Here is a 20,337-nt window from a genome sequence, read left to right as displayed (position 1 = left end):
GGTCCGGACGGCATTTTAAATCCCGGCACTTTGTCCGGGTTTTGAAAAGCTTGGAGCAAATCACTGTCGGGAAGGAGAGCATCTGCACTTGCGTGGATACCACGCGATGACATCACGTGCACCTGATATCATTGTGTCGCATCCACACATGCATGGATGCACTCCTGTCCAATGAGAGCGGGCAGTGTGGGCGGGGCTAGGGTGGGATTGGGGGCGGGACTGGGGCATAACGGGGCGTGGATGTGTGAAACTGGGTGGGCCTGGGGGGCAGGTCTAGTGGTCCGGATTTTCCCAAAAGGAAAATCTGGTAACCCTAGTATCGGGGCATCCGAACTTTAGATTCCTCCACTTACACCAGCCATAGATCTAATATATCTGTGGGAATCTAAATGCAGCATGGACTCCGCTCATGTCCTTCTCATGGGCTGCCCATGTGAATGCCCCGCCCCTTGCACTAACGCACTAGGGCCACTGAATGGGCACCCTTATAGATTAATGCTTTGCTGCCACGTGCTGAAAGGTAAACTTATTCACAAAAGTGACATAATTCTGCACATTTACTCACACTAGTGAAGCGTAAATGCAGATACCCAGTTAAAGACTTGCCTTTCACATGTTGGGGGACTTCCCAGCATCCTTCTACACAGTCAACACAGAAAAAAAAATTCTTTACTGAGGCTGTAAGCTCCTCTTATTTAGATAGCATTAACTACACTGCATAAGTTGCCAAATTACTAATTAGAGGACGATTTTATAACAGGGTGATTAGATTAAATGATTAGGAAGGCATTGTTTATGAAGCCACAAGTCCCCTCATTCTATATGGTGCATCAAAATTTAGGCGCTAATTTGGCGTGTAACTTCTGCAATACAATGGCAGTTAAGTGCCAAAATGGAGGCAAAATGTCGGGTAGGTGCAGAAGTGCAGTTACACAATATTATGTAACTTGGCACCTAAGGGTTTTCAGGGCATTGGTTGCTCATGTGGGAGGGGCACACATGGGCATGTCGCCAAGTGATGCATGCAACTTATAGAATCCTGTCAGTTGCGTGCTCAAGATGCCATATTTAGGTATGCGCATTTAGCCTGTAATGGCCAGGATGTAAATAGATGCACCTAAAAGTTGGCGCGTAACTGCTGGCTTATGCTAGTATTCTGGAAAAGATTTGGGGCTCCTTTTACGAAGGCGCGTTTAGGGCCCTAATGCACGGACTAGCACGTGCTAAATTGCTGCGCGCTAGACCTTAACGCCAGCATTGAGCTGGCATTATTCTAGAAGCATACCACACGGTTTAGCACGCGGTAATTTTGTGCGCGCGCTAAAAACGCTAGCGCACCTTAGTAAAAGGAGCCCTTGGTGTTGCGAAATTACCAGTATAGAACAATAGCTTGTTGTTAAGTGCCATCAACTCATGTTCGAGTTCTAGTGACTTGATAATGATATCAAGTTTTTTGTGGCAGAATAATAGATTAGCACTCAGATTTTTGGGGCCTAAATTTTAATGTCCTTTTTACATGATGACTAACAAAAAAAAAAGGGAACCCCCCTACATAGTTTCACAACTTTCTTCTTCCCTAGATGCCAAATTGCTTAATGGTCACTTCCTGAAAGCAGTGACGTAGTAAGGAGGGGGGGGGGGGCGATCTGACCCATGCACGGTCTTCTTAAGGGTGTGGCACCCCTCCTCCTCTCTGCCCCTCCAGCTCCTCTCCTTGCCATGCGTGAGCCCCTTGCCTTCCTCCTTACTTTTTTTTACTTCCCCGGGTCAAAGGGTCACCCAACACCGACGTGGCCATGCTGCTCACGCTAGAGAAGTTAAAAAGGTGCAGGGAAAGGGAAGGGGACAGGGAGGGATGCCGCTCAGCCTTACTACGCCACTACCTGAAAGATATGCAAACAAAATTTTAAAAATAAATAAATACACTTCTCCCTCCGTATTCGCTGTGATAGGGGAATTAACAGACCCGCGAATACAGGAAAACCGCAAATAACTTTTTCATATGTTATTTGCTGTTTTCTATTAAAAACCATCGTGAATGTGGTGAAACTGCAAACAACATGGCGGGAGACCTGGCCTGTTCCTGAAGGAGAGGCAAAACATAGTGAAGAAAGTGCCGGGAATCAGCGATTTGTCTATGCAAGCTGACGTAATTTGGGGGGAGGAGCCAGCGAGCTAGAAACCACGAATAATTGAAACCGTGATTGCTGAAACCACGAATACAGAGGGAGAAGTGTAAAACCACATTTATTGAACTGCAGGCGTAACTTACTAAAAGGCCTGTGTTTAAAAAGGAGAGGTTATGCGAAGGTTTGTCGAGAGTTGTAATACCTGAGGCTTTTCCTACTCCACCCCCACACACACACTTTTAGTAAGTTGAATAAGTGTGTTTTGGGGTTTGTTTGTTTTTTTAATTTTTGTTTGTATATGATTTGGGACCACTTCTTGAAAGACGTCATTTTTTTTTTTAAATTCTTTATTCATTTTTAAAACTGAAAAAGTGCCAACAAGTATACATAGAATATCATAAGAACACAGCACTTATGTTCGTACATAAATACAGTAGAAAATTACTTAATCCCATCCAACCCCATCCTTTCCCCACCCCCTCCCTGGATGTGTGTAGAAATCAGAAACCTTAAATAAGAATGTAATCTATTGTCTAACATAAACCTCTAATGGACTCCAAATAGTTTTACATCTTTTACTAGTCCCCAATTCTGATAACATCCTTTCAAACCTGTAGCATTGACAAAGGGTTCCCCACCCCAAAAAAATAGTTTATTCTGTCCCAATTCTTCCAAGACATCATTTTGAAAACAGGGAACATACAGTTTTTACAGTATCTTGCAGTAACACCTCTCAATACTAGTAATCATTTTTTAATAATAGTCCATTTGATGTTGGGGTTATTTGGAAAAATATTGGAGATCCTGCTTTTTCTAGACAGTGTAGAATTGTGCTCATAGGTATCTATGTGATTTTGGGGCTCATTTTCAAAGCACTTAGACACAAATTACCTTAGGTTCACATAGTACTTTGTGTGTATTGTTGCTTTGAAAATAAGCCCCCAAATCAAATATTAGTGCAAGTGCAGTAGCAACAGCACCACCATTAATTCTCAGGCATTATGCCACTCAAAAGCAAGAGTAAATGTTAGAGTACACTTTGCACATGTACAAGCATCTTTTATAAAATATGTGCATAAACTGATGCCCCGCCCACATTCCACCCCGTACTCACCTGTTGTAAATGTTCATGTCGGGTTGCACCGTGCATACTGGTAGGCATGACCTAATCCCACCCCCCTTTTTACAAAACAGCAAAAGTGGTTTTTAGCACTGGCTGATGTACTGAATGCTCACGCTGCTCCCGACGCTCATGAGTGTAAGAGGGGAGGTTATAAGAACCTATTTACATAACTGAAACAGCATTTTAAGCACAAAAATGGTCTATAATATGACCCCTCCCATTCTCTGCCTTGCTTTACATTTGGTTGTTAATGTCACATGCTGTCAAGGCACTGTATTAACTGCTAATGTGGCACACACATTAACTATAGCAAGCATTAACTGCCACAATAACTGATAACACAGCTTAGTAAATAGGTCCCTTACTGTCAGGTCTAGCCCTTTTCCTTATGAACAGAAACACGATGGGGCAGACTCAGATTTAAAGTGATGACAAGACTAGTTCTGGGAATGAATAGAATTGGCATGCCACAGGTATGCATATTAATCTGAATAATGCAATGAGTTGCGTATTTGTTGCAGGAGGAAAAAGCCTCAGTAGTCAACAGTTCACCCTACACAGAAACGAACGACTATGTTGGATGAGCTGTTGACTACTGAAGTCTTTTCCTCTTGCAGCAAATACACAAATCGTGTTATTCAGGCTTTTTTGGAATGATGTACATATAGTAGTGGGTTGTCTGAAAAGTTGTACATTCCATTGGCTATTTTGTTTATTACCACAGGTATGACATATCTTGTCTCCATGAAGAACTTAGAGGATGTTATGGATAGGCAATATTTAGTTATTTCTTAGGCAATTCTAGCAATTAATGTAATAACTTTAGACAATGAGCTTAGCTTCAAAGGAAGCTTCTCAATTAGAATTATAACTTACTGGAGCAGATGGGTTTTTTACAGTGATGCTGGGAGTTGTAGCACGAAGAGCTCCACTCACTCCATGGTAGTACTTGAAACATATTTTTGTTTCAGCTGAAAGAAAAGAGACAAGGAAAATGATTCCTTAAAAACCATGCTTCACTTAAGCAATATTCTTCTCCTTAGGACAGTGGTTCTCAACCTTCCTTCTGTTGTGACACGCCTGGCAGGCAATTTTCACGTGCATGGCCCACTCACTGCTACAATTTGCAGATAAAGAAAGACAGAACCTTACATATCATTTCATTGTTGCTAACAATGAAACAAGAGAAATACAGACACCAGTGTTTCTCAAGTCGGTCCTGGAGTACCCTCTTGCCAGTCAGGTTTTCAGAATATCCACAATGAATATGCATGAAAGAAATTTGCATATAATGGAAGCAGTGTATGCAAATCAAGTTTATGCATATTCATTGTGGATATCCTGAAAACCTGACTGGCAAGAGGGTACTCCAGAACTGACTTGAGAAACACTGGGCTAGAGGCCAGCAACATTTACAATTAGAGCTGGCGACATAACTAGGGGCTAGTTATGGAGATTTCAAGTACCCAACTTTCTTGTTCTAAACTTTCTCCAGTCTGCCACAGACGGAGCTGTTAAAGAAAGTATAAACATGCTGTCTGTCAAATTTTTGGTGACATACCTCCCAGATGTTGGCGACACACTGGTTGAGAACCTCTCTTTCACCTTCTACCTCACTGAAATGCTTTAGAGGGCAAGGAACGTTTCATTACATTAAGTTTGGGGAAATTGGAATGTGACCGTTTGCTGCACTGTAGTCCCAGTATATGAATTTATATTCCCTTTTTATATTGGCAGTAAATGCCCATGAGATGACTTGCTAAAGTTATCCCTTACATGGCAAGCGTTAAGGTTTAATGAGCCTCAACCATCTCTGGACAATCATGATGTCTTGATTTGCAAATCAGATTAGTTAAGCTGTGCAGCTATCATGGCTGAAGCTGTATTGTGGCCGTTTCTATTTGTACATAATCAGGCTACAAGAGCTTGTACCGTCATAGAACAAGAGGTCCAGATTGAATTGTGCATATGTAATTTTCTCCACAGGAATCTTTACATCTCAGATTTAATACCGTCTGGGTAGTGAAACAGATGAGGCAATAAAATGGAGGATATTGCTGTTATAGCAAATGGAGACAAATAACTAACCACTTGCTTTTTTTTTTTTTGTTCTCCCCTGTTGTGTTTGTCAAGTGCAATTTTCCTTGAGGAGGTCTGGCCTGACAAGAGCCATTGCTGAGGCCTAACGTAAGGGGAGATGCTAACATAGCCCAGGGCCAGAGAAGACACTGAAGGACCATTTGCCTTTGCTTTAGTTCAGGAATACCTTCTGGGGTGTACAGGAGAGGCTGGAAGGAGGGAAGGGGAGGGAGAAAGGGAATTCAGTGAAGGAAAGAAGTGAGTATAAAGAGGCTAGAAGGAAAGGGAACGGAAAATTAAATCTGGAAGAAAGGGAGAAGAGAATGATAGAAGGAAGCTGGAGAGAGGGAAAACAACAAATGGAAGTCAAACCTCCTCTCCCCCCAAGAATAAATAAATAAAGTTTTCAAATAGTTTTCCTCCATTTATTTGTTCAGTTTATTCTTCTTCCATTCAACAGATTCAAGACATAGAAAGTCTATCTTAAATTCCAGTAAGTGATAATATCATGCAACCCAGAAACCAACACATAATAAAGCAACAAAATTATATAAACCTTTAAACCCTAAGCGGTCAGTATTCAGCTGACAGCGGTCAGCATTTTTTTATGTGCTGACTGTTGCTGACTAAGGTAGGCCCGGATATTCAACAATGGGTCATGTCCAAGCACTAGACATGTGCTGGCTGCCAGGTCCTGGTCATTACTTCAGCTAGGATCTGCATTAGATACTTATGCAGGTCCTCACTGAATATTGACTGAGGCTCATATAATGAGACGTCATACTGTCATCAAAGCGAAGTAACAAGAAAGAAAAAAATCTGCAATCATTTTCATATCCAACTGGAGCAAAGGTTGGGAACTCAGTTGCAGTGTGAGTACCTGCTGAATGCCTGAGTGACAGGAAGCAGGACCCAGATTCCTGGTGCATTCCTTTGCTTACTCTAGAAAGATTTAGCTTAGGGAGCATGAAGATAAGCAGAAGAATTCTGTCCTAGAGAGGAGTTTCCTGAGAGACTGCACAACTTGTGTGGAGTGTGATCATGCCCTAAAACTGATTATACTTGAGAGTATCTGGAATAAGGCTGGGGCTGCTGAAGGATTGAGGGTGAAACGGCATCTACCAAGGAGCAGAGAGAATTCAAAACTCATCCACCTGTGAAGGAGCACAGGAGATTCAGAAGAATAGAGGAAAGAGCACACCCCAGAGGAGATCATGAGGACTGAACATAAGAATTGCCGCTGCTGGGTCAGACCAGTGGTCCATTGTGCCCAGCAGTCTGCTCCCACGGCAGCCCCCAGGTCAAAGACCAGTGCCCTGAGACCAGCCCTACCTGCATACATTCCGGTTCAGCAGGAACGTGTCTAACTTTGTCTTGAATCCCTGGAGGGTGTTTTCCCCTATAACAGCCTCCGGAAGAGCGTTCCAGTTTTCCACCACTCTCTGGGTGAAGAAGAACTTCCTTACGTTTGTACGGAATCTGTCTCCTTTTAACTTTAGAAAGTGCCCTCTCGTTCTCTCTACCTTGGAGAGGGTGAACAACCTGTCTTTATCTACTGTCTATTCCCTTCAGTATCTTTTCAAGGGAGAAGAGGCTCAGTTTCTCTAATCTCTCACTGTACGGCAAGCCCTCCAGCCCCTTTACCATTTTAGTCGCTCTTCTCTAGACCCTTTCGAGTAGGACCATGTCTTTCTTCATGTACGGCGACCAGTGCTGGAAGCAGTATTCCAGGTGAGGGCGTACCATGGCCCGGTATAGCAGCATGATAACCTTCTCCAATCTGTTCGTGATTCCCTTCTAATCATTCCTAGCATTCTGTTCGCCCTTTTCACTGCCACCGCCTCAGCGCACTGCGCGGACGGCTTCATCAATTTGTTGACCAGTACTCCCAAGTCTCTTTCCTGGGAGGTATCTCCAAGTACCGCCCCAGACATCCTGTATTCGTGTATAAGATTTTTGTTATACACAAATACAGGATGTCCGGGGCAGTACTTGGAGAGACCCCCCAGGAAAAAGACTTGGAAGTATTGGTCAACAAATCGATGAAGCCGTCCATGCAATGTGCGGCATCAGCGAAAAGGGCGAACAGAATGCTAGGAATGATTAAGAAGGGGATCACGAACAGATCGGAGAAGGTTATCATGCTGCTGTACTGGGCCATGGTACGCCCTCACCTGGAATACTGGAATACTGCATCCAGCACTGTGAATATGTTGGACTTTTTGGGTCATCTCTTTACTTTGCTTTTACATATGGACTATTGAGGTAGTTCCATAAGAGGCTGCCTAGAGATTGATGGCATACACATGCATAAATCTGGGTCTTTTAGCTATTTATGCTTGTATGCGAACAAATGCAGTATGTGTGTAAATGACAATGATGTGACTGCACTATTTTGTAAATACACGCCTATCTTCAATAGTGTGTACTTTGCAGGTGGGCGTTCAAACGGATAGTGTAAAGGTGGAGCATGTAACTTACAGAATATTGTGCATTATATGAGTATATCTCTCCCTCTGTATTCACGGGGCTTAGGTGCAGAGCTGGCCCGCGAATAGGGAAAAATTGTGAATATGTTTTTGGCCGGCTCTGACCCACCCCGGCTACCTCTTGCGTCCTCGGACCTTAACTGGTGGTCTAGCGGTGACGCGGGGCAGGGGCGATCTTCCTACGCTCCTGCCTCATGCAGAGCCGTCATCAAAATGACTGCCATGAGTTCCCGTTGTAGTCATGAGACTACAATGGGAACTCATAGCAGCCATTTTGATGATGACTCTGCATAGGGCAGGAGCGTAGGAAGATCGCCCCTGCCCTGCCTCACCGTTAGACCACCAGGTAAGGTCCGGGTAGGTTCGGGTAGCCTGCAAAAAGAAGAAAAAAAATCGCAAATAATCAAATTAGCAAATAGGAAAACCAAGAATACAGAGGGAGAGCTGTATCACCTAAATCTAGGCACAAGCATTTACGCCAGTTCTTTGGCTGGTGTAAGTGCTCATACCTAAACACATACACTTGGTTATACTAGTATCCTGTGAAGGAAAGAAGGCACCATGTAGATGTCCTGTAGGCTTCTAAATGTTGGAAGGAGATTTGTTAACATAACAGTGTCTCTCTCATTCACTGTGCCTCTGGTTCCATTTTGTTTCATTTTAGTTGACTCATCCAACAAAGAATTAACAACTTCAGCCCACGGGTAAGATGCCACAAACCAGTGGGAATACAGACGTAAGCAGGAAAGTTAAAAATAAAATGCAGACTGGAAATGACTAATCCCTGTGCTATGTTTGTATTGTAAAAATGCAAAATCAATTAAAGCTTTATGCTGTGCACGTCATCATTGCTGGTTTCGAAATGGCTAAGGTTCTACCTGCGGAAGAGAACGAGAACCTTTAGCACTCTACCAGAAACAGAAAGCTTATTCTAATCCTGACACTTACCAGAACAGGGAGCTGTATCTTCCTTCCTAAGTGGTAGGATAGGAGGATCCATCTTTTGGGGAGAAAACAGGGTTCCTATAAATACATTCATGTCACCCCTCTCCTTAAATCACTTCACTGGCTCCCTATCCGCCTTCACATACAGTTCAAGCTCCTATTGCTGACCTACAAGTGTGTTCATTCTGCTGCCCCTCAATATCTCTCCTCTCTTCTCTCTCATATATCTCCCAGAAAGCTTCTCCCCCCACTGCCAATTCCAGACTGTTCCTTTTTTGTAGCTGCCCCCTATGCCTGGAATGATCTACCTGAATTTGTCCACCAAGCCCCTTCCCATATCTTGTTTAAAAACAGACTGAAAACCCACCTTTTTGATATAGCCTTCAATCCATAACCCTATTCCCCACTGCCCATCAACCCAGCCAGCAGATTAACTGTTTCCCTTTACTGTACCTATGACATCCAAACTCTTTCGAGCAAATATTGTTTTCTTTGTGACTCTGTAGAGCACCGCATAGGTCTTGAAGCGGTATAGAAATGATTAACAGTAGTAGTAGCACCAGCCCAGGGAAGGCTCTTTGACTTTGGTTTACAGCCCTGAGCAAACTCTACCTGAACCATGCTAGGAGCCTAAACGTCATCATTAATCTTCAAGCTGCAGCAAACTCTATGCTGGGGAAATCCCAGTCTAGGATTAGCACAATTACTAATCCGGAGAAGTCAGAAGTGTGGAGGCAGCCTCAGAGCCTACCAAAGCTGCAGGGCTGCTTCCACAGAGCACAGGTGCGGGGAGTGGGGGCCCTGTTCTCCAATACTTCCTGCATGGGGCAGAAGGAAGTGAGAGAAACAAGATGCGCTAGTAATCTAGTTGGAGAAGAACTGCACCCAAGGAAAAGAGATCTCTTTTCTCCAGACCTCTCTCTGGAAAGGCCTACCAATATCTTATGCCTGTAAATATATAAGTCTCACCAAGATATATATCAAGCTCAATATATACCTCAAACTCCTCACATCTAATGTATAATCCCTAGTTCCTCAGAAGTACCACCTGGGCTCAAAAGCTTTCACAGCCCTAGGCTTTATATACTACCTCCTCACTGGAGCCATTATCAATATTTACTCACAAACTTTATTTTTAAATTTTTATTTAACAACCCTTCTGGCATATTTCAAGGGTACTTAGTTTTTAATTGTGGTCTTCTTTTGAGAGAAATAGGAGCCAACATGTTTCACCCACAGAAGGTTTTTTCAAAGCTTATCATCTCTTAGCAAGCTTTACACCGACATATATAATAATAATAATAATAACTTTATTCTTCTATACCGCCACAATCTTGCGACTTCTAGGCGGTTTACAATCAAGAGTGCTGGACATTCAGCGAAATACAATAAGTAGATATTCAGAGGAAATACAGAGATCAGAGACCTCAGGAGGCAATAGTATAGAAATACAATTTGCTGAGCGAAAATGTAATATATGACCACTGAATGTTGATGATAAGCCTGAAGAGATGATAAGCCTTGAAAAAACCTTCTGTGGGTGAAATATGTTGCCTCCTAGTTCTCTCGACGCGGTTAACAATAAATAAATTAAAAAAAATAAACTGAAATACAAGAGAGTTAGTTTTCTAAATGTTTAGCGAATAAAAAAGTTTTTAGAAGTTTACGGAAGATTTGGAAGGAACTGGGACACCTTAAAATTAGGGGAAGTTCATTTCATAATTGGGGAAATTTAAATGCCGGAGAGCCGCTAAAATTCTTAACTCCTTGAATTCCTTTCCTAGAAGGAAGAGAAAGTTTAAATCGATGAATGCCTCTCACATATGAAAATCTATAAACATTCCATAGCAGAGGAAAAAGAGGAGCAAGGATACTATGTAAAATCTTAAAACAATACATAAACACTGAAACTGAATTCTAAAATAAACCGGGAGCCAATGGAAAGAAAAAAGCCTCATTACTATCCACATGCCATTTGATCTCGTCATAAGAAAATCACCATCAAGAACACAAGATTTATGCGACAGTGCTGTGAAGCAGCATCAGCTCTTGCAGCTTATCTACCAGTAACTGGGGCAGCCTAAAACTGGGGTGGCCTATACAATTTTAAAAAACCATCCCCCCCTTTACCTCCCTTGCTGGACTTGCTGCTCTTCAAATTGCGGCGGTACAGGGCAAGAGAGATCTTTTCGATCTCCAGCCCCACCCCACGCTGCTTCTTGCGTGCCGTTAATATCAGTTCTCATGGGACTTGCGATCCCCGTGAGAACTAATGGCAAAGACATGTAGGAAGCAGCGCGGGGTGGGGCTGGAGATCAAAAAGATCTTTCCTACCCTGTGCCACTGGCCCCGATTTAAGGAGCAGTGATTCCAGTTCGTTCAGCAAGGGAGTGGAGGGGGGGGGTGATTTTTTTTAAATTGTATAGGCCACCCCAGTTTTGCAAGCCGCACCCACTGTGCCGGTTTGCAGAACCGATATATAGATCATGGCCTATATATGGGGAATACAGTTCACAGATTTAGAGGTCTGGGTCTCTCTCCCAAGAGGGTGGGTTACATTTATTTGGGTTGGGTTTTGGGTTTTTTTTTTTTTTTCTTGTATGTCTCCTGATTTTCCTGCTTGGGATCTCTCCCCTTGTGTTGTCTAAATAGAAGCATCCTGAACAATGTTGTTAAGTTTGGTTTTTGTCTTCCTTTTCATATATGAGATCCTAATTTGTATCATGGTATTCCCTGGTGAATCCACCTTGTGACGTAATAATCGAAATGCAAATTTTAAAAAAATTCTTGCTAGAGTTTGATATTAAAAAATTATTATGTGGTCCCACAAGTGAAATTCAAGATCCGAGAAAAATCGGAAGAACAAGAGACTTCTTAAAGAATGTTCATTATCAGAAGATTTTTTTGCCTTTGATTAATGGTGCTTTATTTCATAAAGAAACCTGGAGATGCCCTTTAATGGAAGAAATATAGGAATTTATAATTAATTTTTCATAAAATGGAATTCTTTTGAAGATGGTACACTAGAATATGTACTGGATCTTTACACTTTTAATTGGATCCCTTGATATACTGAGATGTGATGTGCTTAATATTTAAATTTCCATTGCTTTAGTCCTAAAAAAAAGAACATGGGATACTGTATGCTTTTTGAAAAACCATTGATATTTCACATTTCAATTGGTTCTAATGATATGCTATGTTGCGTCTATCTATGACTGAAAACAATTGGCACTGAATCCATATATTTTAGGGGGAATTCTATAAACAGTGCCTAGGTTAGGTGCCAATAGGCACCTTAATTGCCCTACACCAAGATGAAATCTACATGCAACATAATTTTTTCTAATTAGTTTAATTGGCATGGTAATTTGCTACACCATTAAAAACTAATTTAAAAAAAACACAGTTTATTAAACTTGCACATGCTAGCGAAACCTAAATCAAGGCGCTTACTAGCACCTAATGACACCTACCTGAAAAGTAGACATGGTTAGGGGTGTAGAATAGGCACGGTATGACTTAGATGTTATTAGGCAGGTGCTGGTAAATTAGGCCAGAAAAACTCTGGCCTAATGTAATGGCACCTACCATTAGGGCGCTTAATGAAGCCTAAGTCAAGCTAGATGCCAGTCATGGTACATGGGTTTGTCGTGCCACTGAGGCTTGCATGCATCTGAGAAGCTGAAAACTATGCCATCGGTAGTTTCATTACCAGCAGGGCTTCCCACGGTGGACAGGTTTCAGTGCAGATGTCAGACTAACGATGAACCACCCATCTGGGCGGCAGCAGATGGGCAGTGTTGGAGGCACAGGATCGTGTTCAATGCAACAATGGCAACATTGAATTTATACTGTGCAGAAGAAAGACCCGGCAATCTGTATTCTGCTATGAAAACTTGATGATGTTTGTCAAGTTGCTTGGACTCAAACACGAATCAATGATACCTAACACACTTCATTGTATGTCCTTAGTCCTATTTTGGGAAATAGTAAACAAGTGATTCATATCTATCTGTTCCACTGTGCTCAGTATTTCTTAGACTTCTATCATATCTTCCTTCAACTGTCTATGCTGAAGAGCCGTAGCCTCTTTAGCCTTTCCTCATAGTGTAGTCATGCTATCCCCTTTACCATTTTTGTCACCATTGTCAGAAAATGTGGTAAAAGCCATCAGAGTAGTAGGGTTTAAAAAAAGGTTTGGACAAGTTCTGGAAAGAAAACTCCATAAATCGTGGACTTGGGGAAAATCCACTACTGATTCCTTGGATAAGCAGCATGGAATCTATAATTTATTTGGGATTCTAACAGGCACATGTGACCTGCATTGACCACTATTGGAAGCAGGATTCTGTGCTTGATGAACCTTCAATCTGTCCCAGTATGGCAATGCTTATGTACTTATGGACAGAGGTATCTATGGCTCAAGAATTGGAATTGTACTGAACCCCACTGGTATACAAAATGATTTAAATGTAATCAACACTGGCTTACTCTTTTCTCTTGGAAGTATAAATTAGGAGAACTTGGGAGATAACATGTTCTAATCAACAAACTTTGAGTCTTTGAGTAGATCTTGTTCATATAATGTATGAACAAAAATATGCAAACCAGACCTTCCACGCAGAAGCGGTTAGTGTGTGCTGATTGCACTACTTAATTGCAAACCACCCTGGGATTATATTTAGCTGAAAGCATCACACAAATCTAAATTAGTACTTTTCCCCAAGCTAAGCCAGCCGAACTATTACTTCTCTTTAGCATACTACAGTATAAAATCATTATGCACTGCTACTTATGAGGTCTACATTACCAACTAGCCATACAACTAGAACAGAATGGGTACAAGTGTACATGTGATTGACTTTAAATATTTTGATTAAGCATTTTTGAGCTACGAGCCACGATAGGTCCTATGTGCTAAATCTCAGGTCATCAATAATCAGCAGGACCTCTAAGGAAGGCAAAGGTCTGCTGAAACACAGCCCATGTAGGGTCCAGTTCTCTTGACCAATCATGTGAGCAACCAGTATATGGTGCAAATTGTAACCTGTAAACTCTATATGGTACTATGTATATTGGTATTAGATCCCTAGTATGTGTCAAATTAGGATAAAACTTGTATTAAAAAAAACCTTGTGTTGTAACTATGGCAAATTGTAACTGAGCTCTTTGGGGAGAACGGGATAGAAAATGAATTAAAAAAATATACCACTGAATGTCAACCCCATAGTACCTTTATCTTCTTTTGGTTTCCTGTTTACTCCATAGTCAGGTTTCCAGCTGTGGAGTCCCCAAGACAGATTTAAGGCCTGTTTCAAATCACGAGAATCTGTCACTATTTAAACCAAATTTCTCTCTTTTCTTTTTTGCCTTCCAAAGATTATTAAATTGAACATATCCTCTCCTCTGGAATATGTTTTTTGGCAAATAGTTTAATGCATTCATTGTACAGCCATAATGTAGTTCAATAGTAGTCTTAAAATAGAACTGTATTTAGAAGGTCTCATGTGGAGCAGCACTAAACACCCTACATGAACGGAAGATCTTGCTTTTAAATGGCTATTTTTTCAATTATTTCAACTGCCATCCCCGTTGCTTATCTTTATGGCCAGGTACCTCCATGCTGATAAGAGTACGGCATATTAGATGCTACAAATGGTCCTTACCACATGTAGTGTCTTTTCTTTTTAAGATACTCATCCTAGCCTGGTGTTTTTGATGGGTGGGAGATAGGGGATTGGGTGGATGAGTGGATGTCAGGAGGAAAATGCTGAAAATCTATTTTAACTGGCAGCCATTGTAGATAAGTTTTTTATTTCGCTGGTTTAAGCCTTAACTTTGAAACATTGACAGCACTGCATTTGTATTAAGTCTGTTGCTTTCATATTTATTGCACTTGCTCTTTAATATTCATTATAATTTGTGCAAACGGTGGGGCCTGTGATGGTGCATAGCGAGGCTTGAGAAAAAGCCCCACTTTTAAGTGGTAAGCCAGAAGCACCGGTAACGGTGCACCTTAGCTTTCACTATAGCACTGAGGCCTCACCTTTATAAATTCATATATTTATAGTTAGATTTTCCCTATTTGGGTTGGGGCTTATTCGAGTGCAGTGCTGCCCACTTTTTTCAGTTTATATTTGGGGATTTTAGTCTTCTCACTGTTTTGATATTCCCCTTTGAGTTTTGATATTGTGTTAAAATATTCAAAAGCATGACAACCTCTGCTAAAATATGGCAGAGGCTGGCAGCTGCTTAGTATTCATGAGGAAATATCTATGACTGTCTTCAGGAGACCAATACTACCCAACTCTTATTGTGTGACATTGTAGACACTACACTGACATCTTCTGTCCAGAACAAGGCAGCGGAGAAAAAAAGCATACAGGGTGCTAGGGATGGTAAATAAAACCAAGAATATTATAATGCTTTTGTATCACTCCATGGTACGACTTCACCTTGAGCATTGCGTTCAATTCTGATCACTGTATCTCAAAAAGGATATAGCGGAATTAGACAAGCTTTAAAGAAGAGCGATCAAAATGATAACGGGTATGGAACTCCTCTCATATACGGAAAGGATAAAGAGGTTAGGGCTCTTCAGGTTGGAAAAGAGAAGGCTGAAAGGGGATATGACTGAGGTCTACAAAATCCCAAATGGTATATAAGGTACTTTCAAAAAGTACAAAGATCATGGGACATGGAAATGCTTTTAAAACCAATATTAGGAAATATTTTTTCACCCAATGAATAGATAAGCTGTAGAACTCATGGCCAGAGGATGTGGTAACAGCAATTAGCTTAACTAGATTTTAAAAAATGGTTTGGACAAGTTCCTGGAGGAAAAGTCCATAGTCTGCTACTGAGACAGACTTGAGGGAAGCCTTTGATTGTCCTGGGAGCAATAACATGGTATGTTGCTATTATTTGGATTTCTGCCAGGTACCTGTGACCTGGATTGATTACTGTGGAATTAGGATACTGGGCTAGATGGACCATTGCTCTGACCCAGTATGGCTATTTATTTATTTAATTCATTTTCTATCCCATTGTCCTGAAAGAACTCAGAATGGGTTACAGGTTAAATAAACACAATTTCAGTACAAGTTTTATATATATCTTTATGTTCTTTGTTCTTATTATATTAACTTGAAGATATTGCAATAATTTTGTATGACGTATTACAAATTGTCATGCAATATATTAGGGATGTGTAATTGGTTCATTAGTTCACCTTATAAAATTCAGTGCATACTAAATAAACTTAAGGACTTATCTATAAAACATGATAAGCAGCTACTGTGTGATTTACACACGGGAACAGTTATTATATGACTACCAGACAAAAAATATGCATGGCTTACAGTGGCAGGGGATGGGAAAGGGGTAGAGAATGAGTGAATTAGGGGTTGGGACAGCTTTTGCAGTTAGCACATATTAAGTTATAATGTGTTGTAACCATTGCAGAATGCAATAGATGTCTCTTCAAGAGAAGGTGTTAAGTGCACTATGCTACTGGCTACAGTTAACAGAACAACTGCTGTAAATAACACCCCTACCCCAAAATCTTTCATAGAAGTATCCTAAAACCCTACCTACCCTACCATCATGAAACTCATCCTCAAGTTGATCAATATCACACAAATTCCTCCATGTGACCCTCCCTCCTCTTCCCTACCCGCTGCCCATTCATCCTTGTGGAGTAGCATCTGTGTTGCCACCAAATTCCCCAGCACTTACTGGGAGTGTTTCTAGTGGTACATTGGTGAAACAATAGCACAAGACTATCATTAGGTATCTTAACTGTCATTTTGGATTCAGGATACTTTGGGCAGAAGCATCTGGGAATCGCTCCTGCCCAGCCACTGTATTACCAGGGAGACAGCATTGGGGGGACGTGAGAAGAGGGTTGGGAAGCTTTTCGGTGGGGGTGGTCAAAGGAGTGGGATGTGTTGAGTGATACCTGATTTAATTATTTTAATGCATAGGGCTACAATAACTGTATCAGCAGATAGAATAGCAAGTGCATCCAATCTATCTACCAATGCATGTCCTCAATAAGTTAAGCTTTAGAAGTTTTGGAAGATGGCAAGTCAAATACGCATAAGACAAATGTGCGCTATGAACCGTTTTGGAACTAGGAAAACATGAGAACATAAGAATAGCCTTACTGGGTCAGACCAAAGGTTTATCAAGCCCAGTAGCCCGTTCTCATGGTGGCCAATCCAAGTCACTAGTACTTGGCCAAATCCCAAAAAGTAGCAACATTCCATGCTTCTGATCCAGGGAAAGCATTGGCTTCCCTCATGTCTTTCTCAATAACAGACTATAGACTTTTCCTCCAGGAAATTGTCCAAGCCCTTCTTAAAACCAGCTATGCTTTCCGCTTTTACCACAACCTCTGGCAATGTGTTCTAGAGCTTAACTATTCCCTGAGTGAAAAAATATTTCCTCCTTTTGGTCTTAAAAGTATTTCCCTGTAATTTTTGATGGAGTGAAAAATCGATCCACTTGTACCCAGTTCTACTCCACTCAGGATTTTGTAGACTTCAATTATATCTCACTTCAGCCATCCCTTTTACAAGCTGAAGAACCCTAAGCTTTTTAGTCTTTCCTCATACGAGAGGAGTTCCATTTCCTTTATCATCTTGGTAGCTATTCTTTGAACCTTTTCTAATGCCACTATATCTTTCTTAAGATAAGGAGACTAGAACTGAATGCAATACTCCAGGTGAGGTCACACCATGGAGCGACACAGAGACATCATAACATTCTTAGTCTTGTTAACCATCCCTTTTTAAATAATTCCTAGCATGTTGTTTGCTTTTTTGGCCGCCGCCACAACACATTGGACGGAAGGTTTCAAGGTATTGTCTACAATGACACCCAGATCCTTTTCTTGGGCGCTAACTCCCAAGGTGAACCCTAGCATCTGGTAACTGTGATTTGGGTTGTTCTTCCCAATGTGCATCACTTTTCATTTGTTCGCATTAAATTTCATCTGGCACTTGGACACCCAGTCTTCCAATTTCCTAAGATCTGCCTGCAATTTTTCGTAATCTACATGCGTTTTAACAACTTTGAACAGTTTAGTGTCATCTGCAAATTTAATCAGCTCACTCGTCGTTCCAATTTCCAGATCATTTATAAATAAGTTAAATAGCACCGGTCCTAGTACAGACCCCTGCGGAACTCCACTGTTTATTCTCCTCCATTGAGAAAAATTACCATTTAACCCTACCGATAACCAATTCCTATTATTTCTATCCGATAACCAATTCCTAATCCACAATTGAACTTTGCCACCTATCCCAAGACTCTTTAATTTTCTCAGGAGCCTCTCATGAGGAACTTTGTCAAAAGTTTTCTGAAAATCTAGATACATTATATCAACCGGCTCACCTTTATCCACATGAAGGGCACAGACGGTGGACCAAGCCTGGACCTTATTCAAGGACATGGTGAACGAGGCGCAAAACCGGTATATACCCAGATTTAGAAAAGGGGGCAGAAAGAATCAAGCAAAAGAACCAGCATTGGTTAACAAAAGAAGTTAAGAAGGCGGTAGGAGATAAGAAAAAAATCCTTCAGGACGTGGAAAAAGGATAAAACTGAGGAAAATTGGAAAAAGCACAGGAAGCACCAAAAAGAATGTCACCAAGTGGTCAGAACAGCAAAGAAAGAGTAGGAAGAGAGACTTGCAAAGGAGGCACGGCACTTTAAAACTTTCTTTCGATATGTGAAAGGGAAACAGCCGGCGAGGGAGGAGGTGGGACCCCTAGATGAGGGAGATAGGAAAGGAGTGGTAAAGGAGGAAAAGGAAGTGGCAGACAGATTAAACACATTCTTCTTGTCGGTCTTCACAAAAGAGGACACATCCAAGGTTCCGGAACCAGAAATATTCTTCAAGGGGGATCAAGAGGAAAAATTATTGTGCATGGAGGTAAGCCTCGAAGACGTACTCAAACAGATAGATAGGCTGAAAACTGACAAATCTCCGGGTCCGGATGGAATTCACCCAAGAATACTAAAAGAACTTAGAGACGAAATAGCGGAGTTATTGCAGCAGATTTGCAACCTATCCCTGAAAACAGGGGTAATACCAGAAGACTGGAGGATAGCGAATGTTACACCTATCTTCAAGAAGTGATCCAGAGGTGACCCGGGGAATTATAGACCGGTCAGCTTAACCTCAGTTCCGGGAAAGATGGCCGAATCATTAATCAAGGACAGTATCAGTGAGCACATAGAAAAAAATAAGCTGATGAGAACAAGCCAGCATGGTTTCTGTACTGGAAGATCTTGCCAAACAAACCTGCTGCACTTCTTCGAGGGGATAAGCGAACATTTGGACAAAGGTGACCCCATAGACATAGTATACCTGGACTTCCAGAAAGCCTTCGACAAGGTACCTCATGAGCGCCTTCTAAAGAAACTGTGGAACCACGGGGTGGAAGGGGAAATACACAGATGGATCAGAAACTGGCTGGCAAACAGGAAACAGAGGGTAGGAATAAAGGAACACTATTCTGACTGGAAAGGGGTCACAAGTGGCGTCCCACAGGGGTCAGTGCTAGGACCACTGCTATTCAACATATTTATTAATGACTTGGAAACAGGGACAAAGTGTGAAGTTGTAAAATTTGCGGATGACACAAAACTCTCCAGTACGTTTAGATCTGTTGAGGAGTGTAAAGAACTCCAAAGGGACCTGAACAAACTGACGGAGTGGAGAAATGAATGGCAGATGAACTTCAATGTGGAAAAATGTAAAGTTATGCACATAGGGAAAGGAAACCCGATGTATAATTACACAATGGGGGGGATGACATTGGGAAAAGGCAACCTAGAAAAGGACTTGGGGATTTTGGTGGATAAAACAATGAAACCGGCAGCGCAATGCGCAGCGGCCTCAAAAAAGGCGAACAGAATGTTGGGCATTATCAAAAAAGGTATCACTACCAGAACCAAGGAAGTTATCCTCCCGCTGTACAGGGCAATGGTGCGACCGCATCTGGAATACTGCGTCCAGTACTGGTCGCCGTACCTAAAGAAAGACATGGCGATACTCGAGAGGGTCCAGAGAAGAGCAACAAAAATGATAAAGGGCATGGAAAACCTCTCATATGCTGAGAGGCTGGAGAGGCTGGGGCTCTTTTCCCTGGAAAAGCGGAGACTTAGAGGGGATATAATAGAAACTTATAAGATCATGAAGGGTATGGTGAAGGTAGAGAGAGACAGATTCTTCAGACTGGCGGGGGCAACAAAAACTAGAGGGCACTCAAAAAAATTGAGGGGAGATAGATTTAGAACAAATGCTAGGAAGTTCTTCTTCACCCAGAGGGTGGTGGACACTTGGAATGCGCTTCCAGAGGAGGTGGTTGAGCAGAGTACGATCTTGGGTTTCAAAAAGGGATTGGACGAGTTCTTGAAGGGAAAGGGGATCCAGGGGTATAATGAGTAATAGATCACTACAGGTCATTGACCTGGAGGGCCGCCGCGGGAGCGGACTTCTGGGCATGATGGACCTATGGTCTGACTCGGCAGAGGCAATGCTTATGTTCTTATGTCT

The 20,337-nt window shown here is 41.8% G+C and overlaps 1 protein-coding gene across 1 annotated transcript in view; it reads right to left on the bottom strand.

The window, feature by feature from the left end:
• The window catches only part of HECW1 (HECT, C2 and WW domain containing E3 ubiquitin protein ligase 1), a 318,284-nt gene that overhangs the window by 277,366 nt on the left and 20,581 nt on the right, over positions 1 to 20,337 (bottom strand). The window contains exon 3 of the mRNA XM_033932848.1: positions 4,129 to 4,223. Coding sequence (XP_033788739.1) covers positions 4,129 to 4,223 — 95 coding nt within the window. The remainder of the gene's footprint in view (positions 1 to 4,128; positions 4,224 to 20,337) is intronic.

The sequence above is a fragment of the Geotrypetes seraphini genome, chromosome 2, assembly GCF_902459505.1.
Source record: "Geotrypetes seraphini chromosome 2, aGeoSer1.1, whole genome shotgun sequence".
Lineage (NCBI taxonomy): Eukaryota > Metazoa > Chordata > Amphibia > Gymnophiona > Dermophiidae > Geotrypetes > Geotrypetes seraphini.
The sequence above is the reverse complement of the archived record's forward strand: the minus strand, read 5'-3'. Positions and strand labels throughout refer to the sequence as shown.